The sequence below is a fragment of the Aspergillus ruber genome (genome assembly GCF_000600275.1).
Source record: "Aspergillus ruber CBS 135680 unplaced genomic scaffold scaffold00001, whole genome shotgun sequence".
Classification (NCBI taxonomy): domain Eukaryota; kingdom Fungi; phylum Ascomycota; class Eurotiomycetes; order Eurotiales; family Aspergillaceae; genus Aspergillus; species Aspergillus ruber.
In genome coordinates, this window is record NW_024467297.1 from 839,880 (window position 1) to 864,469 (window position 24,590).

At 45.9% G+C, this 24,590-nt stretch overlaps 8 protein-coding genes across 8 annotated transcripts; 4 read left to right on the forward strand and 4 right to left on the reverse strand.

The window, feature by feature from the left end:
- The first annotated feature begins 647 nt into the window (after positions 1–647).
- On the forward strand, positions 648–1,909 carry EURHEDRAFT_407676 (putative short chain dehydrogenase/reductase). The gene is made up of 5 exons (XM_040780628.1): positions 648–781; positions 837–885; positions 934–999; positions 1,062–1,502; positions 1,563–1,909. Exons 1-5 carry the CDS (start codon positions 691–693, stop codon positions 1,837–1,839), a joined length of 924 nt encoding a protein of 307 aa, XP_040643369.1. The 5' UTR covers positions 648–690; the 3' UTR covers positions 1,840–1,909.
- Positions 1,910–2,413: 504 nt separating this feature from the next.
- On the forward strand, positions 2,414–3,734 carry EURHEDRAFT_469249 (glutathione-independent formaldehyde dehydrogenase). The gene is made up of 2 exons (XM_040785277.1): positions 2,414–2,792; positions 2,859–3,734. The coding sequence occupies exons 1-2, from the start codon at positions 2,432–2,434 to the stop codon at positions 3,638–3,640; spliced, it is 1,143 nt and encodes a 380-aa protein (XP_040643370.1). The 5' UTR covers positions 2,414–2,431; the 3' UTR covers positions 3,641–3,734.
- A 68-nt stretch (positions 3,735–3,802) lies between these two features.
- Positions 3,803–5,885, reverse strand: EURHEDRAFT_445809 (potassium ion transporter; the record flags this gene model as incomplete). Its single annotated transcript, XM_040783553.1, has 2 exons — positions 3,803–4,597; positions 4,659–5,885. The coding sequence occupies 2 exons, from the start codon at positions 5,883–5,885 to the stop codon at positions 3,803–3,805; spliced, it is 2,022 nt and encodes a 673-aa protein (XP_040643371.1).
- A 1,972-nt stretch (positions 5,886–7,857) lies between these two features.
- EURHEDRAFT_469254 (PQ-loop repeat-containing protein) lies at positions 7,858–9,158 on the forward strand. Its single transcript, XM_040785278.1, has 5 exons — positions 7,858–8,053; positions 8,103–8,120; positions 8,176–8,379; positions 8,434–8,707; positions 8,764–9,158. Exons 1-5 carry the CDS (start codon positions 7,880–7,882, stop codon positions 9,015–9,017), a joined length of 924 nt encoding a protein of 307 aa, XP_040643372.1. The 5' UTR covers positions 7,858–7,879; the 3' UTR covers positions 9,018–9,158.
- A 451-nt stretch (positions 9,159–9,609) lies between these two features.
- Positions 9,610–10,985, reverse strand: EURHEDRAFT_511873 (norsolorinic acid reductase; the record flags this gene model as incomplete). Its single annotated transcript, XM_040786006.1, has 6 exons — positions 9,610–9,894; positions 9,957–10,403; positions 10,454–10,523; positions 10,587–10,630; positions 10,718–10,808; positions 10,861–10,985. 6 exons carry the CDS (start codon positions 10,983–10,985, stop codon positions 9,610–9,612), a joined length of 1,062 nt encoding a protein of 353 aa, XP_040643373.1.
- A 299-nt stretch (positions 10,986–11,284) lies between these two features.
- Positions 11,285–12,225, reverse strand: EURHEDRAFT_382747 (uncharacterized protein; the record flags this gene model as incomplete). Its single annotated transcript, XM_040779548.1, has 2 exons — positions 11,285–12,003; positions 12,072–12,225. The coding sequence occupies 2 exons, from the start codon at positions 12,223–12,225 to the stop codon at positions 11,285–11,287; spliced, it is 873 nt and encodes a 290-aa protein (XP_040643374.1).
- A 312-nt stretch (positions 12,226–12,537) lies between these two features.
- EURHEDRAFT_535197 (FAD-binding oxidoreductase) lies at positions 12,538–14,696 on the forward strand (the record flags this gene model as incomplete). The annotated part of the gene is made up of 6 exons (XM_040787314.1): positions 12,538–12,639; positions 12,691–12,970; positions 13,022–13,158; positions 13,213–13,646; positions 13,705–13,913; positions 13,973–14,696. 6 exons carry the CDS (start codon positions 12,538–12,540, stop codon positions 14,251–14,253), a joined length of 1,443 nt encoding a protein of 480 aa, XP_040643375.1. The 3' UTR covers positions 14,254–14,696.
- A 3,058-nt stretch (positions 14,697–17,754) lies between these two features.
- On the reverse strand, positions 17,755–23,222 carry EURHEDRAFT_511876 (uncharacterized protein; the record flags this gene model as incomplete). The annotated part of the gene is made up of 8 exons (XM_040786007.1): positions 17,755–17,982; positions 18,037–18,345; positions 18,413–19,250; positions 19,311–19,925; positions 19,979–20,320; positions 20,375–22,053; positions 22,103–22,964; positions 23,029–23,222. The coding sequence occupies 8 exons, from the start codon at positions 23,220–23,222 to the stop codon at positions 17,755–17,757; spliced, it is 5,067 nt and encodes a 1,688-aa protein (XP_040643376.1).
- Between the last annotated feature and the right edge of the window lie 1,368 nt (positions 23,223–24,590).

Sequence of the window (24,590 nt, forward strand, 5' to 3'; positions counted from 1 at the left end):
CGAACTGGAGTTAATACATATTCTGCTGGATTTCACACAGAAATACTGCATCATGACCTTCATTGTCATTAACTCATCTGATTTCACATCCTTGTACGAGAATACCCCGAGCGATATAGAGCAAGGACAATCAATTTTTGTATCACACTTATCGTTCTGATGAATTCCTCGCCCAATTCTTCAGTCAACGCCCACTTTGAGGGTTGCCCGGAGCCAAAAGAACCTGTCTTCCAATGGATGAAGTAAAGAAGAACAATTTGTCGCTCATTTTGGATTGAATTCAGGAAATGCCGAAGTTTCTGACATTCAAGACTCCAAGGTTGTCTGCAAATAAGGTGTATGTATTTATAGTGTTTGTCATAGTCTATTAGGAATCGCGTCCAACACATCCATTACCATAGACTGGAAGAACATAAACCATGGTAATAAGAAACTTCTAAAGGAAGACCGAAAAGTTCTAGAAAGCATCATGGTCGTGGTATACTGCTGTATCCTGCTTATTTTAGGGTGGGTCATCAGGATAATCAACTTGCATTAGCGCCATACTAAATATGGAGCCATACTGACCAGGCCAGAGAGGTATATAACTGTTCTATCCTGTCATGTAAGTTCTTTCATTTGATTGTTTTTTTTTTTTTTTTTGAAGCTGATTTTATTAATTTCTTGTTAACACAAATACTACTCTTTAAAATGCAAAATTATACACACATCGGCCCTGTTGATTGCGACAAGCCCTTCAACGTCAAGAATCTTAAGGGCAAAACCGCAATTGTAACCGGAGGTATGAACGCATTCTAAAGTCTTCCTATACAACGGTATTAATGAATACGGAGCAGGGGCCAACGGTCTTGGTGAAGCTTATATTCGCGCCCTTGTTGCTGCAGGGTATGATACTGTCATCATCGGAGAATTGGTGGCTGGCTAACAGTCCAGAGCAAATGTCTGCATTGGCGATCCTGACGTGGAAAAGGGAAGCAGGCTAGAAGAAGAACTCCCTGGGTACAGTTCAAAATCCCATTTGGCTCTATTTGATAGCATCACTGATAAACCACTGCTCGAAGAACCAAGTTTATTCCCTGCGATGTCTCCAAATGGGACGACCAACTCCGTCTCTTCCGCGAAGCAGCCTCCTCCTCTCCGACAGGAAAGATATCCTACGTCGTCGCCAATGCAGGGATCCACCGCCAAGACGAAATCTTCCTAAACTCTGGCGATGACCAAGAACTAGACGAGCCCAATCTAGCCACTATCGACGTGAACATCAGAGGAACCCTCTATACGACGAAACTAGCCACACATTACTTCATCAAACAGAACGGACAAAAGCCGTCGTCTGAACAAGAGGATACGTGCTTGGTTCTGATCGGCTCGGGGGCAGCATTTCTGGACTGTCCGCGGGCTCCTCAGTACTGTGCGAGCAAATGGGCTATGCGGGGGATTATGCACTCGTTGAGGAGGACGGCTTTTTACTATGGCAGTCGGGTGAATGTCATATCTCCATGGTAAGCATCAATGCTGTCAACAAAGCGACAATAACAGTTCATTAGCTCACGAAGATGCAGGTATGTCAAAACAAACATTCTGTCCGACGAGGCTTTCGCGCACGTTTCCAGTGTCGGAGTACAGTTTGCCGAGGCGGAAGACGCAGGTCAATGCCTACTGATGATCCTCAGCGACACAAGTATCAATGGACATGCGATCTTTGTCTCTGGAAGAAAATGGGCTAGCAAAGGGTATATGGATTTGGATCTGGATGATCATTTGGGCAATTCAATACTGAATGAGATCCAAGAGGACCAGGTGAAGTCGGCACCTGTTTCTCTGGGGTTGTTTGTGTAGAATAGTGTAATGTTCTTGGATAATGCTTAATTATACGAGGGGCTTACCAGCCCACTAGTTCGATTGGGTACTTTCTGCACTGGCAACATAAAACGAGCTACAAGTAAGGGTCTGACTCTTGGCAGATGACAGGCAAAGATCCTCCAGGTAGACCGGCTAGTAACTCTACCCGAGATGACAATTTGTTCCATGGGTAAAAATGTCCCACTTATGCAAGATGCTTATTCTCCTAAACCTAATGCGGGATGGTGGAGTATCTCTGATGGCAATCGACGCGGAATCCGGGGGTAAATGGTCAATGGAAGAAACATTTGCACCACTGCTATGCGCAGTGTTACCAGGCCAAGCATCCAAACTCCGAGATAGACGCTAATCAATGCAAGTGGATGACAAGATGCCTTATCTACTACGCAAGCCGTGCTTGGCATCATGAGATGACTATTAGGTACGGTGTACGTAGTTTTACAACGAAGTCTGGGAGGCATCGCATAATTATAAATTGCTGCTTCCCACGAAGTCTGAGAAATCTGAACCTTCACTTCCTCATCAATCATCTACCGCATCCAACATGGCCCTCGCCAACGCAACCGCCATGAACGCCACAATGCGCGCCGTCGTCTGGCAAGGAAACCCCTACAGCGTCAGCGTCGTCGACCTCCCCAAGCCAACCATCGTCAACCAAACCGACGCCATCGTCCAAATATCGCGAGCAGCTATTTGCGGCTCTGACCTGCACATCTACCGGGGGACGAACGAGGGGATGCCAGCTCCATTTGGTCTTGGCCATGAGGGTGTTGGATATGTGTCTGAGGTTGGGGATGGGGTTAGCTCGTTTAATGTTGGAGATCCGGTTATTGTTCCGTTTACTGTTGATGAGGGACATTTGCATACTGGACTTACGACGCAGATGTATGGGGGGTATGGGAATGGGGGTGATATGGGTGGGACGCAGGGTAGGTGCTTGCATTGTTTTGTAACTATTTTGTCCAGCATAAGCTAACAAGTATTTATTCTTCCAGCTGAGTATTTGCGTGTCCCATTCGCAGACAATGGCTTGATCCCAATCCCTTCTCTCGAATACACCAACTCGACCACAAATGAGTCGGTCTCCCTCCTCAACGACTATGTCATGCTCTCCGACATCTTCGCCACCGGCTGGACTTCCCTTGATTATTCCGGCTTCCAAGCCGGTGACACAGTTGCAGTCTTTGGAGCCGGCCCCGTCGGTCTGATGGCTGCGTATGCAGCCATCCTGCGCGGTGCATCAGCCGTCTACGGTGTCGACTATGTTCCCAACCGCCTGCAACTCGTCGAATCTATCGGAGCAATCCCAATCAATTTCCGAGATGCAGACCCCGTACAGCAAATCCTCGCACTCGAACCGAATGGCGTTACCCGCAGCGTTGATGCAGTCGGATACGAGCAAGTCAACCGGAACCTAACCGTTCAGTCAGATGTCATTATCCGGAACATGTTAGCCGTAACTTCTACCGGAGGCGGCTTGGGTACTGTGGGTGTTTATAACCGTGAATCGAATAGTACGGCGACGGCACCGCGTGCTTCAACTGTGAATACTCATGTGGATTTTTCTCTTGCGGATTTCTTTTTTGGGGAGCTCACTTGGGGCGCTGGGCCTTCGGATCCGATTGACCTTGCTCCGGAGCTTGTGCATCTTGTTGCTTCGGGGAAGGTGAGGCCCGGGTTTATCGTTAGCGATATTATTGATATTGAAGATGCGCCGGATGCTTATGCTAGGTTTGAGAGGCATGATGCTACTAAGGTTGTGATAGCGTTTGACTAGTAGAGAGAATCTTCATTTGAAGGTGACTAGATCGATATATATATTGGGGTGGTTTGATGGATCGGGAGCTCATAGTGTAAATAGCATCAAATATAATACCCCTCTGCCGCATTTTTACTCTCCAGAAGCAAGTATCCAAAAAAAAAAAAAAAAAATTGATACTCAGGACGCACCAGCCAAAGTTGACAACGCAGTCCCAATACCCAACCGATGCTCCCCACGCGCTCCTTCGCCAACAGCCCCATGAGGCAGCTGAGGTCTCTCACCAGCCGCTCCCAGAAAATGATGACTGCCCTGATCCCCGCCAGCACATTGATTAAGTGGTATATGTTCTTCTGCCTGTGCCAGCTCACTTTTATGAATAGATTCGGACGGGAGAAGGACGGAACGATCGAGTGCGTAGGGCAGTCCACGATGACGGCCACGGATTTGCATCGCGATAATTACTAGTTTTGAGATTGTCTGGAAATGCCCGACGAATGAGGTATTTCCTGTAGTGTATCCAAGTGAAAGCCCGATAGTGCCATATGCAGAGACAATCTCGAAAAATACAGCAAAGATGTTAAACGAGGGAAGTTTGGAAATGGACAATCGACCACCTTCGACAATTGCTATAATGAAAAGACCAAGGAAGATGTACCACAAGTCAGAGCCTAGTTGTCTCCGCAAATGAATGCCAACAAAACTTGGTTGCTTGGGGTTTCGATTCTGTTCATGGTCGTCTGCGCTGGTGTAGACCCCGACACTCCGCTCTTCGTATACGTTGGTACGACGCACGGAGATGGCAATTGGAAAGACGGAAATATACATCAGTACCAGGTAGCAGACGAGGGTACCTGGATGTAGATTGGAGAGATCGATGATGGAGAAGCCTGCGGTTCGTGTTGAACATGCTTGGAACAAAGAATCGACAAAACGAGTACCCGATGACATGGTCCCAATTTCAGGATTGTCCAACTTGTAGTAGAATGAAAGTCAGCATATTTGGGCACGGTACAATATATAATGCATTACTTACATTGAGCACGACAAGTACCACCATGTTCAGAACGTTGAGAAGGACAACTGTAGCAAACAGCCACCAGGTAGCCTTCTGTGGGAAAAGAAGGGTGAAGCATCGCCGAGGATGGTCGAGCAAAAAAAGCAACTCGTTCCAGAGCGGAGTGTCCCGTCTGACAACCATTGAAAGTATCCAGATAATGAACCGTAGCATACAGGGAAAAGCGGTGTTCCCAATAATAACCAAGAAGGACATGATAAGAAGCGGAAAGGCTGCTTGTTGGAAAGACTCCATTGAATTTGGTGTCATGGTAAGACCGAAATCGTTGAACGCAGACCCAGCTGTGAAAACACCCCACCATGGTTGCCCTTGACCAGCTTCATGGATGACAGGGCCATACTTCGTGCTTCTTATAATCCATGGCACCAGGCATATTACCCCGAAGACGTGGAAGAAAAGGTAATAAGATATTAAGATAACGGCCAATGTCTTGAGTGAGCGGTATTCGATGCCTCCAAGTTCGTCTCGCTGAGCTTCATTCAGGCCGATGAATGTCGAGTTCCGTCCAGGTCTCGCGTTCCAGCTCAAATACGGCGTTTCATCTCGGCTTCCTGCCTCTAAGACCACTCCTGGCTGTTGATTGGCAGAATCGTTGTCTGAACTGCACCTGCTGGTGCCAGCTGCAATATCGTCATTCACCAGACTGCTTCCGCTGCTTCCGCTGCTTCCGCTGCTCCCATTGTTCCTACTACTCCCGTTTGACCTCCTTTTATTGTTCTGCTGTTCCACATCAGGTGAACTCCTCCCCGATATAGACCCAGTCCGGCGTATCACCTTGATGCTCTGAACGAGATGCTGAAATCGTTTCTCGAACCAATATATCCGAACGAAGACGACTGCCGTATGGATAAAAATCGGACTGGTCACCATTGGCACACAGTATATCACCACCTGCTGGTAGGTTTGCATGTCGTTTAGATCCACTGTATTCAGCCCACTCTGGGTAGCCGCCGCACACCCGAAGAACAGTGCATCGGTATAGGACACATTTTTGGCAGGATAGATTATGATTGAAGTCACTATCGTCCACAGCAAGATATAGGCATAATGGATCGTGATAAATCTCGGACGAGCTATGCTCTGAAGTGCTCCTCGTAGCTTGGGTGCAATTGATGTCTGAATTGTAGTATTCAACCTGCCTGTTTTCCGGAAACACCGTTGGAACGCAGAGATGATGCCGGTCATTTATTCGGATCCTCGGGCAGCTGCCGTTGAGCCATGTGTCGATACCCGTTGTGAAGATGGTTACCAGTAGACATTATAGACGAGTTGGGTGTGGGATAAAGGGGTGAAGTCAGTTAGAATTGAATTGAGAAGATCGACGAGTATAGAGGAAACATGGAATATGATGTCATGGTGATGCTAGGGCTGCCAGTTACCCGTTTGGGAGGTCAGTCGCATTTGGCCTAAGGCAACAACTTGTGTATCTGCCAAACAGGGCCCTATTGACCGAAACGAGTGACTTGAGGAACCTCGCGTCTTGTTAAAAGAATGATCAATATCAGTCACTGTCAGTCAGGATGGAGTGGAGGAGATAAATATTCATGAAAGCTTACAAATACTGTGATGCAAACGTCTATGCTGTTCTTCGAGCATGGGGAAGTGGCCAAATATTCTCTTTTACTTCTGATGAAAGGTGGTCCTCCTCACTGCGAGATCTGGTATGCCTTCCGTTTTGTTGCTGATATGAACTTGGGCTCACAGCACAAGGAGCATCACCATCCTGTTCCCACGAAAAGGACTCGAAGAGATTTTATTGAGGAAAACAAAGGATCTGCTTCTTGGCCAACCAGGTACAAATTCCAAAAAAAAAAAAAAAAAAAGAAACACGATTGGTTCTTGAAGAGATTCCTGTATCTTAATCCTATTTGATTGGAAAGTTTCTTTTAGAAAGTTCCTGTATATATGCAGAAGCCAACACAATAAACATTGTGTCTCTAAGTACAGCATTCCGAATCCATGGCCTTGTTAATTTATATAGTGGTGTATATTTACAAAACTCCCCAGATACATTTTCAGCAACCGCACAAGCTGTCAGACGAAGAGTTCCATTGATGTCACTGCAGAGGGCGCTAAATTTTATACGGATTGCTGTTTTTTCACGGTCAAGCTCGATCTCGAAGTTGTCGATTGCGTCGTTCATTCCGTGGGAAGATGTGGTTGATATTCATCTCGCCCTGGGCCATTCAGGCCTCCAGCTTGCTGTCAGTGGCTGTTTTGTTGTATTGATTCCACACAATGAGCATATGAAGGTTATAATTAAAGAATTAATGATTAAAGGAATACTTGAAAGAGAGATGCCCTTTTATGTTGATGAGTGCGGATATTCACCTATTATGGCTGTGCAGGATGAAGTCTGCCTTGGTGCTATTCAAAACATCCCAGCCTCCAACAAGAATACTCCCTCTATACTAGCCTCGGTGACTTCATTCTGCCGTTGAGAAGATTTAGGAAGGATTCGTCATTATGTTGTTGATTCATAGCCCTTTTTATCATTTGATTAGAATTGATTCAAATAGATAAACAAAGTCCTGACGTCTTCTTACTCGCCCCTTCTATGGACCCTTCACATTGGAAGAGTTGCCCAGACTGATTAACCCACCCTATATCTGCATCTGCAATCTCACGAGGGCTTTCCAGGCGTCAGATAATAGAAAACAGCACTTCCACAAGCCGGTAAGTTCGTCTGCTCGAGAGTCAGTATTCTGAAGAACTACAGATTACTATAATTAATTAATGATATGGGAATCAGGAACTTTAGCAGCCATATAATACAGTCTTTATAGTGGTCTATTATTGTGATGGGCTCGGCTAGTAATAAACGAAAATGAATTTCAAACTAAACTCGGTTACTGGTGTATTTGACCCTGGACCTCAAGCTCACATGCCCTTGCTGTAGGTGATTAGCCTAATATTAGAAAGCATATTGAAGTTCTGTCGGCTGATTAGCATGAATTGCCAAAGGATTAATTTCTGTCCTTAGAGCTCCAAAGCTTGATAGACTGCCGATGTACTTTTGTAGCTACGGTTAAAAGGCATGTTTCACGCGTAATAGTTCTGGCTGTGGTTCACCGCCTTCAATAACATAATAGCAGAACGCTGCCTGGTAAATGCCGATTGTACAGTAACATATTGTAATTGGATCTTGCGGATAAATCCAATCCGCAAAATCCACTCTAATGGGAGCCGTTTCTGGCGCCCCGCTAACCGTCACAACTTATACATTCGAATTTTTCCTTCTTAGCGCACAATTTGCTTCAAGTAATCCCCTAATAACACAGCTTCAATTCTCTCTTTTGTCTCACGATATGGATTTCCCGATTGCGGCAAACGTTCTTGGTACCATAGGCGCCGTAAGTTTCTCGCGTCACTACCATTGTCTCGGCTAACCCGTTCATGTAGGTTTGCTGGTCTATCCAGGTTAGGGAACCCTAACAGCGGAAAATAATGCGGCATCATACTAACAAGCCAGTAGCTGATGCCCCAAATAATTGTCAATTACCGACGACACGACACTGAAGGTCTACAGCCATCGATGATGATATTATGGGCTGCTGCCGGTGTCCCTCTTGGGGTATATAATATCGTAGAAGAACAGAATATCGCGCTCCGAATCCAGCCACAGATACTATCTTTTCTGAGTCTTGTCACCTGGGCGCAGTGCTTCTATTACGGACGAGTAAGAATGCTTCCATGGCCCATGTCGATATATGCCTAGTTTAACCCAACTCAGAAACGGTCAATTTTCGCATGTATCGCGGCAGTTGTCCCACTACTTGGAATCCTGGGTGGAATCGAAACCGCATTGATATTCGCACTATGGGCCGCCAAAGGCCGTGATCTTGAATGGCCGCTTATCCTAACGGCTGTTCTCAGCGCCTGTTTACTTGCAGCGGGTGTGTTGAGGCATTACTATGATATATACGTCCATCGAACCGTTCGCGGAATCAGCTTTATATTCGTTGGAATTGATGCCGCTGGGGACTTATTCTCTCTGATCTCTGTTTGTATGGACCGTTTTCTTATCCTGGAAAGGGGGGGCTTACTGCTAATGGATGAGTAGTATTTGGACGAAGCATCGATGTATTGGGTATGGTCATATACGGAACCGAACTTGTACTCTGGATAGGGGTATTTATCTGTGGGGTGACTTTCAATTTCGTGCCTTGGCTAAGGGAACGTTCGAAAAAGCGGGAACAGAACAGAGAGCAGGAACAAGATGTGGTGCTTCACCCAATGCCGTCTTCGACTTCGGTGTTCCGGACTGCGTCCGGGTCCGATGTGGTGATGAGGAGAGCGCCTCACCATCGATCCTGAAACTAAAAGTTCGTTTATTTGGCTCTCTCATAGAAATATGAAAAGAACCCGAAGATGAATAACATATTTTCGATGCATGTCTATAATGCTTTTCTTACGTACATAGTTTGATGATAGACGCCAATTATCTGGATATAGCCCTCTACAATCAATATTATCTTCAATCAGAGATATCTCCATATAGAAAGAGTTCTAATTAATCTCCTATCAGCCAACTACAGATCAGAAAAGGCTGCAAGGTGATATATTCAGATTCTGGCGGCACATTAGGACTCGACCCTGACACTATTCAGGAACAGTAAGGGTTATTTATTGTTGAGAGCTACCGAGTTCAAGCTATAAAAGTTGGTACTCTTGCCCAGCAAAGAGGTAGGATCCTATCATTGTCTAGTCTGTATGGCTTTTCTACAGAAGGACTCTGTCTAACAGCTTCTTCGTTGTCATGTAACGTTATAATGATACATGGTCAGTCAGAATGTTGAAACATCTCAACTGCAGCCTTTCTAGCCCAGTCTCATGAACAACGAAACAAACAGGGACAGCGTATTCAATGTATAAAAGGTCGAAAAGAGCGACTAGCTACAGTGACAAATTATAATTGATGAGGCCTGATCGGCGAAGGGTGTGGCGGTGCGTCAATATGCGCAGATATCTGAGCCAGAAAGACGTCTGCAGCAGAGTTGTTCGAAACGCCGTTTCGGAAAATGAAGTTCATCGGGGATCCCATGCCAAAGGGAATCGCGCTCTCAATTTCGTTGAGATCCTCATCGGAGAGTGCCACGCTCAAGGCATCGACGTTGGCTTCCAGGTGTTCAATCTTTCGCTGCCCGACAATAGGGAAAACATAAGGCGTTTTGTGGAGGACATATGCGAGCGCCTGTCGAGATAGTTTAGCAAGGAGCCAGATTAGTTGGCTGAAGTGTGGAATGTGGAACTCACAATCGCATGCAGATTAGTGTTTTTCTTCTTGGCAATTTCCTCCAGCGCCTCTGATATCTTGATGTCGTTTTCGCTCATATTGGATGCTCTTGCACTACCAGATTCGCCAGTGCCACGGGCTTCGGCAGTTTTGAACTTCCCTTGCCCCAGAGGCGCCCATGGGGCGATTCCCATCCCCTGGTCCCGACACATAGGAATAATCTCTCTCTCAAGGTCCCTGAATCCGGCATTCCACTTCTCTTGATACACGGAGAACAAGCGCAACCCATTTGCCCGCGCGTAATCATTTGCTTTCACAGCTATCCAAGCAAGTATGTCCGAGATTCCGAGATATAGCACCTTGCCCGAGAGAACAAGAGCGTTAAGTCCGTGCATGACCTCTTCGATTGACGTGGTAAAGTCCCACCAATGCACGTATAGTAAGTCGATGTAGTCTGTTTGGAGTTTCTTGAGACTGTGTTAGACTGAAATTCGCATGCTTTAATTGAGTTGCCCACAAAGTTGGACTGGAGTGGTTCGATATCATGGTGCGATGCGCGAAATTCAGTTGTGTGTTTTGTTGCGATTCTGGGTTTGTAAGTACAAGTAAATTTGGCTCGCTTTCATGGATGCTATAATTGGGGTACTTACACCAACTGATCGCGGTTACTTCGTTCTTTCATCCACTCTCCTAGCTAAATCTCGGACTCCTCATTCTGATAGTTATTCGCCCTATATAAACAGTCAACTTGAGAGATCTCAACACGCAATCGCGGTTCCACTGACGTGTCAAGGAAGTTACCACCAAACCTATAGAAAGCGTCCAGGATTGCAAATGACTGCAGCTTGCTGCATTCACCCATGAAATCCTCCCTGCAACAGCAGCTTAATATTGATTTCCAAATATTTCTGCAGGGGACAGTACCATTTAGTGCCAAAGTTCATCGTTCCAAGGCATAGGGGAGATACTTTGACGCCGGCAGTGGACGCTAGCACTCGGTGATAGCCGGGCAGGCAGGCAGGCTTTGGTGCGAGGGTAAAGGCAGACATCTTTGATAAAAGATCACTTTAATCAGGAAGTTTGTTTTACTGCCTGCGAGGGAATGTTCCTTCTATTTATATAGTCCATATCGGTTACTGTACGTCACTGGTGGGTAGGGTGTATCCACGGAACCTGGGAGGGGCTAATGCAACCTGATGACAAGTGGATTGAACTTGAGCTACTTTCCGCTTAAGGACAACAGATAATTCTACTATGCAGATTCCAAGGGATCCATTTATTTAGGCCATAAATGCCTCGTAGTTTGTCGTATTGTTTAAATACAAGTTGTTCTGACTAAAAAGTACAATCACGTTCGAAACAACGGTTTCTCGTTCCGCTTTGCTCGCCAGTGATTTGTAGATTGGAACAGGTCGCGGCAATTCCAGATGACCCAGCCCCAAGTGTGAGCAAATGCCTCTGTGACCTCCCACCCCGCTGGATCCCAAGGGTCCCTCCAGACAATAATACCCGCTCCTCCATCGCGCACGCTTCCACTCCCCTTCATGTCAAGACATAATTGTGTTTCATCATATGACTCTCCAGCGCAGATTAGATTATCCCTCATATGCGAGATGGGGATCAGGTCCAACCATGGATGGTGTTCTATAGAGCGCTGGATCATGGTAGGTTGAAGAGTGGAAGGAAGGGAATGCTCGAAGTCATATTGCCATGGCCCGGCGGTGTTGAACGGGGAGATGGCATCGTCGTGTAATGCCTCCGAGGTGAGTCCCAGGATCCTAATGTTCTCCATGAGTGCCCGAGTAAAATTTAGCTGGGTAAGATGGAGCAGAAGATCGGTACGTGGAGAACCAAGCATGTAGTATGCTATGGTCTCCAGACGTTGCATCAAAGCTTTGGTCTCCGGGAAGTCTAAATGTAAGATATGCACATTGTCAATTTCCTGCAACAGGGTATGTGAGGATGTTGCGTGAATAATGATATCCGTCGGCGACGTCTCCAGGTATGCAGCATCAAGTGCCGCTGACGACGACTGTTGCGTCTCAATATCGCCTTTGTTCCGTAAACCTGTATCCACATTCAAAACGATGAGCGATATACCCACTTAATAAACGATTGGGCAAAATTGGACTTACGTCGAGCTCTTTGATTCAGACGATTCTGCAGCTTCCGGCGCTGTCTCGGATCGGTAATGCCGGACCAATCGTCATCCGGCCAAGCGCCAACGCGCTGCGTGAATGATTGTAAAGCAATTTGCTTCTCATGTATCGGTAGACCGTGACCATTCATGATTGCAATTGAATATGCACTTTGATGACAGAACGTGGAAATTGGAGACGGGGAAGAGGAAGAAAAGACGACGTACTCCACTTTGATAGTGGCAGCCCAGTAAGGTTAGCATGGACCCACTGTCACACACCTGCATGACGCTTTACTATATCGGGGTTAGACCAGAGGTTAATATTTATCCTAATGCGGTACTACTATGTATGTACTCTGGGGTAGTATAGACAACACTGGAGGAGCCATATATAAAATACCCCGCAAAATCGCAACATCAATGAAATTTCAGAGTGGATATCCAAAGTTTTTCAATTGATAATGGTGCGAATTCGTGGTTCAGTTGCCTACTTTCTTGCTGTGGCAAACACAACTGCATATGGTGCGGTGGACCAGACAGCGTCCGGCAACTGTCAACAAGCAGTATGTTCCTTGAGCCCCTCTACTTCTTGTCTACATTTTGACCACATTCAGTGTGCCCGACTCTCCACTGACTTCGGACCTTTGCTTCACTACCCCGACAGCGACAATTTTACAATCTGGGACGCGAAGCAACAGGAAGTTCACCCGGCCTGTCGCGTTGAGCCTTCTAGTGCCACAGATGTCTCTAATATCCTGTCCATTCTCGTGGACTACTGGTGCCACTTTTCTGTAAAGGGCGGCGGTCACTCTAGAAATCCTGGGGATTCCAATTCAGTGGGCGGTGTTACTGTGGACCTAAACCGGATGAGAAACGTTGAAGTGCTGGAAGATGGCACCAGGGCGCGTGTTGGAGGTGGCGCAAATACAGTGCAAGTGTATCAAGCCTTGGAATCTCAGAATCTCTCATTCGTTGGCGGCAGGGTAGGCACTGTTGGCATGGGGGGCTTTACACTGGGCGGAGGAACATCCCCATTGTCAAACAAGTATGGCTGGGCACTGGATAATGTTTACGAGTATGAGGTATGCATGCACACTTATGATCATCCAAGATCAATTGATCTGATGCAGGACTAGGTTGCACTTGCCAACGGTACAATCACCATTGCCTCTGAGTCTCACAATCCGGACCTTTACTTCGCTCTCCGGGGTGGCGGTAACAATTTCGGCATTGTCACGAGCTTTACTGTTCGCACGTTTGCTCAGGGGCCTGTCTTCACAAGCATGTCATCCTACTCTGCCAATCAGTCTGAGCAAGTCCTTGACAAAGTGTATGACCTATACACAGATAAGAACCTTACCAGTGATGTTGAGCTAGGTTATGACCTGTATTACACCTACGTCTCTGACACTAATGAGTTTACCTTGATGGGCACCCAGCGCTATGGGAAGCCAGTTCGGAACCCCCCGGTCTTCCATGCAATCGACCAAATACCAACATTAAGTCGGTCCACAACCATTGGCACCTTTAGCAGCCTGGTGAACGAGTCTACCCCAATGGGTATTACCCGGTAAATTCTTCTTTCCTCTCTTTTCTTTGCGTTGCTCCACGATTCATCTATCTGGTAGGAATCTGTTCGCTACACTGAGCATCTCTCCATCACGTTCCCTGCTCTCGCAAGGCCTCCAGATCTTCCAGCAAGAAGTCGAGGCTCTTAGAACCGTATCCGGTCTCGTTCCAAACTTTATCTGCTACCCGCTGCAAAGCAATGCAATCGCGGCCATGAAGCAAAGAGGCGGTAATGCTCTGGGCATTGAGCGCGACGAACCACTTTTCAGTGAGTGATTTTCGATCCTCGATCTTTATATCTCTTAACTTGGCTGACCTGCCATATAGTTATCTTAATTTCTACAGCGTGGTCCCACAGCCGCGATGATGCCTCCGTCGAGAAGATGACTTTAAACATCATTCACAGACTCGAGGTGGCGGCTAAGGATTCGGGGGTTGCGAACCGATATTTGTACATTAACTACGCGTCTGCTACACAAGCCAATGCGGTCTTTGCTGGTTACGGCAACAAGAATGTGCAGAAACTGAAGGCAGTCCAGAGGGCAGTAGATCCACACGGTATCTTCACCTCCAAGGGCTTATGGAGGGGGTTTTTCAAGCTGCAATAGTGTGACGATGGACATTTGTGATAGTTGAGATTTTGGTTAAATGGCGGACATTATGCCTATCAACTATCGATGCAGTGCAAAAATGTCTTGTCATTTATATGGAGTGTTCGTTGAGTACAATTTAAATCTGGTTTCGCGACTAGTCTTTTTTGCACTAGAATATGGCACTGCCGGCTGAAGATACTAGCCTATCTGGCTGCCATGGCTTGATGCTAGTAGATAAAACAGTTAGCTTCATTCCTTTATAAGCTAGGCAGCCTATTGACGAGAAAATCCAATTTAGAGAAGGAGAAAAGCTATCCAGGCGACAAGGTATACACTGTATAAATCACCCTAGCAGGACACGATAACGTTGAGGTGATAGTCGCCAGTCATATATCAGTTAAGACAAGTGCATATACTGAAAGCAGAAGTGTATATATTACTGCATTGGTTTTCTTTTGCAGTTCTCTTGGTTACTTGAATGAGGCGGTTCTATCTCCGGTGATGAATGATAATGCCGAGTGGTGGCAATAGTCCGCCGTAGACGTAGCCGTTGCTTTCATTCCCCGCTTCGCCATGTCTTGTACAGGAACTAGATTTCATTACTAGGATACATATACTGCTCACATAGATCATGGAGAGAAATGAGAAGATGAAAGGTCCAGCCTGTGTGACATGCTGCGAAAAATGTCGACGATGCGACCGCGCTCGCCCGGTTTGTCGCCAGTGCGTGTCCAAAGGATTAGAATGCAAAGGATATCCTGACAAGTTCCGCTTTTGTGGTATCGCCAGTCGAGGCAAATGGAAGAACCAGCGAGTCCCTACTATGCATCACACCCTATCAGAACTACAAGCTTGGCAGCGGAGAAAGGCAGCATCCTGGCAGGTATGCTGTCACGGAGTACGGGCATTCACCAACAACGCAAGATGTTTGTAAACTTTGGCCTGTTTGAATATAGGGCAGGAACCCCCTTCGCACACTAGATAGCGCAGCGCTGGCAGGCCCAGCTTCCTTCTTTCCTTCTCCATGTTAGTATTTCGATAGAGAGTCCACCAATAAATTTATATTGTTCGAGACTGTCACACTTATAAATTGTCGCAAGGCCGTCGAAGTACTGGTAAAGAAGAAATTGACATGTTAACCTACATAGCTAATTGTATAATTGGGCATTGTGCGCAAACCTTAAAAAACTGGGTGAGGTTGTCAAATGGGACAAACCAGATATCCTGGCCAAAGCCATAATGAATACCTATACTATTAGACTTAATAGACTTAATTGGGAATATCCTCGACTTACAGTAAATATTCAGGGTGTATTCTATCAGTGCCAATGCCTTCAAAGTTGTAAGTATACCCAGGAGAAGCGATCATTAAATCAGATTATTGTCTCACATACGAGTGTTATAGTATAATCATCTGCTCCCCAACCCCCCGCCAAGGTTTTTGCACTTGGCTATTACCATCATCAGAAAGAAAAATGAGCCTAGAATTAATGGTACAAGAGTCGAGCCATCTAGAGCAGGCCGTTCCTTGCGTGGAGTGATACCACATTGTTGTTCGTTCAATCGTCGTGTGACTGCAAATAGTTAGCATAATATAATTTCCAATTCCAAGTCAACCAGTATTTACCAAAATACTCCTTTGTTATACAGTTTTTTTTTTTTTTTTTTTAATGCACAGTTTCTTAGAGGAGCTTGATTTAAGTCATCCATGCAGAGAGATGCTGTATCAGTCAATGAGCAATTGGACAGTTGATACCAACGGGTAGCCTTGTAGAATCAAACATCAATAACAGCCCCAGTACGCAGGTCTAGTAACATACTGCTCACTGAAGGAACCTGCTGGGATCTGGCTCCGCAGCATATACCATGACCATGAGAGCTCCCAGAATATGGAGCAAGCATTGATGAATCTCCATTATGAATCATTCCAGGTAGACCACGTGTGGTAGCACCCCGGAGAACCACTTGAAGATTCTCACAGATAGGATCCTATATATCTCAGTCTCTCGGACAGAGAGGTCAGTAGTCTCAAGCAAAAGTTGTAAAAGGAGAACGCTAACATTTAGCTGTCAGCCATAGCAAGTGTCCGCCCGCTTAGGGATTGGATACTACGGAGAAGCGGCATCTATAAATATGCGTCCATAGAAAACCCTAACAAAATAACTGGATCTCGGCCAAACTAATCCGCCATGAAGCAATCTCAAGCAGGTTGCCAAGAGACCCAGAAACGCATACATTAGGTAATACGGCAAATTTTTCCATTTACTTTTTTTCTGTGAATTATCCTAGCGTCAATTATGACCTTTTAGATTTAGAGCGAGAAGTGTATCATAGACACACCTCGTCCAGTAACAAATAATCCTGGTACAATTAGGTTGTAGATGTGACAGCCTGGTCACGTTGGCTGGTTATCACATGAGATGTGGTTGTTTGCTTTGTTGCTTTGTCTATAAATATGGCGTTACCCCCTTTCTTCCTTCCTCATGTCAATTATCCTCGTCAATAGCTACCTAGGTAGAACACATGAGTTGATGTTCCATAACCTGGCTGAGCTCCGTGACAGTAGAAGTACTGGCAGACGTTTTAGGTGGGTAAGACGGGTCATGGTGCTGAAGAAAATAAGGGCACAAGATCTTCTCCACTGTAAAACAGTGGGTGTCTCAGATAAAGTGGGAGGCAATTGCTACATGTTAGCTCCAAACCATGGTCGGTGACAATCCAGGTTGCCATCAAGATTGCCAAAACAGGCATTTGAGATTTTGTCGGAACCGGTGGAGCTCCGTAACGCAAATATTGAGCCATTTAAGAAAGAAAGGAACAAGCATAAAAGGGTGGAATCCCATGATGAACGAATCTAGGCGAGTGCTAGATCCTAAGAAGAAATAGTGGCAATCCAAATTAACCGATCTTCGTCGTAGTAGTGTGTCGCAGGGCTTAGGAAGGGGGGCTCTGCCTGTGGCTATGTGCAGACGATAAGTAGTTTAGTTTTTGAATTTGGGAGAGGATAGCCAATGATTAGTGGCTGTAGCATGCAGTGAAGTATAAGGATTTCAAAGGAAGTGAAATCGCGGTGCTGTGCGATGTTGGGTGATGGCTCATCCTCTGTAGTGCACTCATGCAGACTCACCCCTTGTCGCGCGACCACAAAGCGTCATCACCCTCTAACCCACCCGGGAGACACCCACTGAACAATTGTCCATAGTTAGGCCACACGCCGGCCGGTTAGTAGTTGGGTGGGTGACCACCAGTAGATCCCGGCTGTTGTATGTTTTTGTTTTTGCGCTCGAAGCGAGCATACATTTCTTTTGAACGAGCATAGCAAGTATGATGCAATTTTGTGAGTTATCTCAATGTAGATAGCAAGCATAACGACGCTGATTGGATTATAACACCAGGATCTATGAGCTGTAGATTATGTTTCAGACCAGGCGAAGAATATAAAGCTGGAAGTATAAAACTAGTCAAGCAGCTGGGAAAATTGCAGAGCTGTCTTGTTTATCAAACAAATGGCAGCGGCTAACTTTCAGAGTTGCCAAAACAAGGACCCGGCACAATTGACCAAGTCTCTGCGGTAAATGATAACTCCTCCCTTTGCCTCATAACATCAGGATCCACATACATTTTCATTCCTATCGAATCCTGCGATAGGTTGAACACTCTGAATATGACATAGATGGCATCAATATTTCCAGAGATATGATCAGAATGCTCAGAATTTGACGGAACATGGGAAATATTTTGCGCCTATTTTGATACAATGTTAGCTCCTGGCGGGTCATTGATATATGATAAACATACCCTCTGATACTGGTACTTGCTCATGTAAAAGGGGGCATCCCAGGAGTTAGTAGTGGATTTTACTTCAAGATAATACTTGGGTCGTTTTCCCGACCAGATATTCGGACACAAGTATCCCTTTTCGATCAGCAGGGAGGTGAAGACGCCACCGGTGTCGGTATATGTGAAGTCTGCCGTCTCCCGGCCATGCCATGGCTGCATATCAGAGTACTCATCATGAAGTCTCACGTATTTCCGTATAGTACTTTCCCAATTATCTACAGAAAATCCTGGCAGAGCCGGATTTAGACGAGATAGTACTTCGAAAACCTGTATCTTGAAGTTAGAATTGCCTTCGTGCTCCTAGAATGTTAGAGCATCAAGTGGTGATACATACAAACAATTCTCCTGCCGCACCAATTTTTTTGTCACGTTCAACTTTTTCCATTGTACCAACCCAGAAGTCTTCATTATGGTTACCAGTAGTAAACGAATCAAGAGAGTGACTGATAGCTGGGAAAACAGTTTCCCTGGCGGCAGAAACAACATGATGAAGAAGCCCACGGTACGTCGAATCTATAAGTTGATTGGCCGGTTGGGAGTTTGATGATAAGAAATTATGGGGGAGTGGTGTTCCTCGAGGAGTCTCGTCATGGTGGCTCACTAGACGTGGGGGAGCGTGCAATGCTCTTGAAAAGGTGGTAGTAAATTCGTTGACATCAGCTGTAAGAGTAGATAATTCAGGCGTTTGTGCAACATTGCTTTGTTCGGCAGATGATTGGCTGGTAGGGGTAGTAATTTCGAATTCGGCATCGGATTGATCATCAGGAGTCTCAACTGACAAGATTCCGGCTCTGTCAAGGATCAATGCAGCATATGGAGCCTGTGCTTGTAGGACTGTGTGCACTATATTTACAGCCTTCTCATCATAGGGCTCACATATTCCAGTAGTAGGATTCGTCATGATCCATTCCAGAAGAGCCCTTGGTATCCTGTCAAGAAAGCAGAGGTATTGAGATTGCTTTTCTCGGGGCATGAAGATCGTGAGTCCATCTTTGTTTTCCTGGAGGTGCAACTCACTCCGGCTGACTTCAACTGAAATATCGTTTCCGTCCTGGTTAAGATGTACCTCAGAAATGATCCCATCTGTCTCACGAACGTCAATTTTTTGAAGTAGGTCATAAAATGCCTTCTCGTCCTCAATAGCACGGGGGCTCCTAAAGTGCACTGCGATTCTGATATTCGTACTTGTGTCAATGCCGGTCATGCCTCGTTCTTTGGGTCTTGCGACTCACCGGAGCAAAGCATGGGCTTTCCGTGCAATTTTTCTATTGGGAAAAGTCAGAGATTGGCGATAATTATCACATAGGCCAGATATTTCTTTGACACAGGACGACAGATAGCGCGCTTCAAGCCCGGTCCACCGGAGGAAGGGCTCTAATCGTGGAATATCGTTGACTTCAAAGTCTAGGATCTTGGCTTTACCAGAAAATAAATCGGATAGGTGCTTGCGGTCTTTGATAGCGAAATCAACCTTGGAGCTGCACAAGTTGACAGTGCCATTAAGATACCTCACCGGAAACACCTTGCGTTCTATTAGTCGCTTAGGATCAGTGGGTACCTCCTCATCCTGGAGATACGAATTGAGCAGCCAGATTGTTTCCTTGACATCCTGGATAGATGCTCCTCCGGATGCTTGTTCGACCAACTTATCATAGACCATCTCGAATGTCAAGGTACGAACACCTAGAAGTTCAACGAAGAAGCCTTGCATGTCTTCATACATGTCATTCAGTGTCACCATTCCCTGAATGTCAGTCACGGTCGACCACAGACATTCGGAAGGTTTGTACCAGTCGGCGACATCTTTGTCTTCGTAATATATGAGTTCACGACGTTCAAAGCGTTCCCTTAAAGACATGAGCTGGATGGTCGCACATTTTTGAAGAGTGGAAAGAATCACCGGATTTCTTTGACAATTTCAATGTCCATCTCTGTCCGCCTCAGTTCCAGTCCTTGGTATAACTCGTAGATAACTTGATGGTGCGGAAAATCAACATCCTGACTCAGCGCCTCCAGCTCGTCCAAGAAATCATATATGCCAGCATCTGGTATTGCTAGCGTGTCTCGAAAGAGCTCGACAAAGTGCTTTGTATTCTTGACACTGTCATATCTCCATTTCAATGGGATTTTCTCAAGCATATCTTTAGGTGCCTCCCACAGACAACATTCTGGTGAAGTCCACTGCACATCGTTGCCAAAGTAGTCAGGAATATAAATAAGAGATTCTGATCTGAAGGTTTCCCTAAATGCAGAGTTAGAGAATGCGAAAATGCAGTAGGAGGAAATATCAACTTACAGTATTGCTTTGCGAGAAAAGAATGTATCCACAGACTCGTGATACCGACTTTGAATTCGACCGTACAATTCATAGACTCGACCGACATCTGCTAACCTACCGGCATCTTCGCTTGCATTCTTAATAAACCGCAGAAGTGTAAGATAGAACTCGAGCTCGGACTTGGGATAGCCGAATCCTAACGCACTTGTCAAGACTTCCAGATCAGACAGCCCTGAGACATCGCTTAACGACGCGTCTTGCTTCAACCATGGGAAAGGGTCGTTTTGAATGAATCTGTCAGCATACTCAAGTTGTTTCGTGTGCACGTATGTACTTCCGAGCGGATGCATACTGCCATTCTCGCAAAGCACCTCGACGCTTAGTAGCGCGTGAATCAGGGCTTGGCTTTCAGTGACATTACTCCCTTCGGACTTCCAGTACCTTAGAAGGAAACCTAGGAATTTATCTGGGCGCTGTCTGGCCACGTAGAGACATTCCTCGCTCAGACATCCACTGCGAGTCAGTGGGACTACATCCCGAACATACCGCATTTGACTTAGCCACACTCCCCAGGTGCGATTTTCCTCATCCGGCTGGGCCGAAAAGCAGGACATGTAATCGCTATGAAGAAATGACACGTCAAGGTCCGGGACACCATTACACGACTTCCCAGGACCCACTGGTTTTAAGAGTTGCTGGGCGCCGTATGGGTCATCACCTGGAAAGTAGAAAGTATAAACCTCTGGTGATCGCTTCCTGTGCATGTGGTCATATAGTTTGATTTTGTAATAGGCATGTGGATAGTCGCTATCCTGGTTAAGGTGTGCAGTAAGGTAAAGGAATTCCAAGTTCATTCGATTATTTCGCAGGATAACATCGTGACTGCTATGGTGGGTCGTGATCGCATGTCGAATATGGGACACTCGTGGCTCCTGAACACCAAGACAATCGAAGAGCCGTTTTCGGTCAGGATTTCTTGCTGCTTCCGAATCAAGCAAGTTTAAATCTAGGTTTGTGGGGATCTGATATCCATTCACATGGGGATAATATATCGATGCGAAATTGGCGTCGCTTGCAGATTTCCACTGACCCCTCTTTGTAGGGATCAGCGCAAGGCTCTTCATCGTTTTAGTCCGGTTAGGCCAGGAATTAAATAAAATCTTTGCAACACGAGAATGCCAATCGTCGCCAGTCTCAGGAGACTTTATAATGGAAGATTCCTGTTGGTCAAGGTCTTTGCGAGCCCTAACGAGAAATCCATCTATATCCATCCAGCGAAGACCATAATATTTCAGTGCGTCCAAATCCTTCGCCGAATACTCGGGAGCGAGATATTCTTCCGGCTCTGTATCAGGAAATAAAGGCTCTCCGTTCTCATCCAGCATATTTTGGGGAACCCGACGCATATGTTTTATGGAGCGTAGTTTCTCGTGACTTCTTGTCCAAAGCACCGAATTTCTTCGCAAGCAGGCATGTATGGCGTTTGTCAAAGTTGTCCAAAACGCATCCCGAAAATGGTTCTCATTGCTTGGAAGATATCGCATCCACCGGTAGCGCATTGTTGCGTGCTCGCAGAATTGTGATACAGCTTTGACAAAAACCTCACCGACAGCTCTGAGTATCCTATCATTGCGAGGCGAGTTTCTGACAAGATCTTGTCTACTTGCGTCGGTGACAAAATCAGAGTGCATCAAGAACTGGAGCGCGGTTAGCATTAGGTGATATTCTGAGGAAGAGTCACTCAACTGGAAAGCCCATATTCCTTATCGGAAGAAAAGCAAACACATCCTGTGCTTCAACAATTGGAACAAGGTCCGGCGTTAAAGGGAAGGCTAGGACAACATCAGCAGTTGCGTATGCTTCATGTAAAAGCTCCGTGACAGAATATGTGCGATTCTCGCTCTTCGGTAGGCCTGAAGCAGTATCTTTGGTTATGTGGTAGTGTTGTGTATGCTCCCGGATGTTTCCAACCTCCATCGTCCTTCTTTTCAACTTGACTTGATTTTGGTCTTGGCGCTCCATTGAGAATGCCGTGGAAGAAATTCGCACGTCATTACTGTCGTACATCGTAACCTCAATGCTTTGGAGATTCTTCATGAATAGCAGAAAGGTGGCTTGAAGTTCCCGGAATTGCTCAAGAATTGTCCCCTGTTGTCTATCCAGTATCTCATTCGAACCGGTATCATGGAGGAAAAGAGTAATGCGAGTCAGAGGACGAGCCAAACTTTCTCCTGCATCTTCCCAGACGGGGGTTATCATCCCCATTCCCGAGTCGCCCATTCTGTGCTGGAAATAGAATGAGAAGTTTCCCGACTGGATGTGAACTTTCCATGCCACCATGAACACCGACTTAAATCCAATACCTTTCTCTCCAATATACCCCTGAGCACCAGTCTTTGAGCTTTTACCAACATTGCAAATAGCCGTCAAGTTCTCTCGCGTGAATCCATCCTCGTTACACTCCACAACAATCCGTCGGTGGTAGACGTGGAAAGACACAAAGGGAACGGCAGACAATGACTTGGCTTTAAAATATGAATTGTCGTCGGCGTTCTGTAGAAGTTCGAATACAAATCGAGCGCTACTATTGTATAAATTCTTTGCCAATCTGTTTGATTGAATTGGCATGTTAGCTCACAAACGTGCCAAATTATTATGGAAGCCATTCATACGTGATCACAGAGGACCCAATCATCTCATCCTTCCTTAGCATCGCTTCTTCAACCTTACGCCGCACACCTGGTTCCATTTTTGAGAGGGTAGTTTCATCAAGGAAGCCGTGAGAATGCGTGATTTCCTCGACTAGCTCGCGGGCCCTGTCACGGGCCAGCTGGTGCTCAGGAAGGGAAGTCGTTGGCAAGGACATTGCCAAAGATTAAAAAAAAAATAGCGGATTAATCCAGTCTGTGTTCAAAACATACTTTTCTGAAGAGGGGCATTCGATTTTAAATCCAGACGTAACAAGGCTGTGTCTGACTAGGTCTTCCTGTTTTGTACTTTTTCATTTTGGCGCTTCGACAGCAACATACACTGGATGATGATCGTTTGGTGCGGCATTTGTCTATAGGATTTCGCATGCAGCTCGAAGGAATTGCCCCCCAGCACTCTCTGATCTTTCGTTACAATATAGTAGCGCTGATCAAAACTGCAGGGCTGGGAGGGGTGACTGCGGCAAGATATGTTCTTTTGTAATGTTAGTGTGAACCAGTAGCTAATTGTGTCGTTCCTAATCAATAAAATCATAGTATTTATTACCGCAAAAGCTATAATAGTGACCGTAACTATTAAAGTACTTTTTGCCTAGAAGAACACTTTTCCATGTTATCTAATCTATATATGATAACTAGACAATCCTCCCACGGAAGATGCGATGCCAGAGACTAACAGCATTCATCAGCTGACAGAGTAGTTGCTTGATCAAAGGGACCATTCGAGTGTGCGTAATCGATATTAGTGACTAAAGTCCTCAACGATCTGCGTCACAAAACAACGGGCCGCCGATGCACAGCTCCGTGTACGTTATCATCGAAGCCAAATAGGGCGATGAGTGAGAGTATCGTCACTTCTACCGCTTAATAACTGTGTCCTGTTGCCAGGAAGTTGAAGCCAAGTTGACAACCTGTTTATTTAGTACCAATACACGGATTGGCGATTTGCCCAGGGGAGAGGCTCACGAAAGATCATGGGATGAAGTACCACAATTTCAAGTACCATACATGCTCGCTTCCATATATGTGAAGCATTTGCAGGTAATCAATGCAGGTTCTCTGCTTATCTGGGCGTTCAGGCATCCGTTTGACTTTCCACAAACACGCATTTCGGGACTTTGCTGCCCAGTTGCATTGTAAGACCCCACTATTCATGATATTAAGTCAGAACTTGTGTACGGAGTAGTTGAATCAGTAAGAGCTCCTTTAAGACGCCTATGATCTGGGATCTCTAGTCATTCAGTGGAAATGTGCGCTCTAGCCATACTCCGCGGCGGGTAGTTAACCACCATACCTTTTGCATTTGACTGCACTAACACGGTCCCGGCCAGGCTGTATTTCTAATTGAATATATTTTTCTTCTAAGAAACGACTAGTACATACGACCATAGGGTGTGGAGAACAGGGCTTCCCGTCCGCTCAGCCGTACTTAAGCCACACGCCGGCCGGTTAGTAGTTGGGTGGGTGACCACCAGCGAATCCCGGCTGTTGTATGTTTTTTTTTTTTCCCTTTTTGCTTACCCTGA

Excerpts from the sequence above, each read along its gene's own strand:
- EURHEDRAFT_407676 (XM_040780628.1), top strand. The coding sequence starts at position 691 with ATGCAAAATTATACACACATCGGCCCTGTTGATTGCGACAAGCCCTTC. Across the intron at positions 1,000-1,061 it reads CTAGAAGAAGAACTCCCTGG|AACCAAGTTTATTCCCTGCG; the intron begins GTACAGTTCAAA and ends CACTGCTCGAAG. Across the intron at positions 1,503-1,562 it reads GTGAATGTCATATCTCCATG|GTATGTCAAAACAAACATTC; the intron begins GTAAGCATCAAT and ends ACGAAGATGCAG.
- EURHEDRAFT_469249 (XM_040785277.1), top strand. The coding sequence starts at position 2,432 with ATGAACGCCACAATGCGCGCCGTCGTCTGGCAAGGAAACCCCTACAGC. Across the intron at positions 2,793-2,858 it reads TGATATGGGTGGGACGCAGG|CTGAGTATTTGCGTGTCCCA; the intron begins GTAGGTGCTTGC and ends TTATTCTTCCAG.
- EURHEDRAFT_469254 (XM_040785278.1), top strand. The coding sequence starts at position 7,880 with ATGGGAGCCGTTTCTGGCGCCCCGCTAACCGTCACAACTTATACATTC. Across the intron at positions 8,380-8,433 it reads AGTGCTTCTATTACGGACGA|AAACGGTCAATTTTCGCATG; the intron begins GTAAGAATGCTT and ends AACCCAACTCAG. Across the intron at positions 8,708-8,763 it reads ATTCTCTCTGATCTCTGTTT|TATTTGGACGAAGCATCGAT; the intron begins GTATGGACCGTT and ends ATGGATGAGTAG.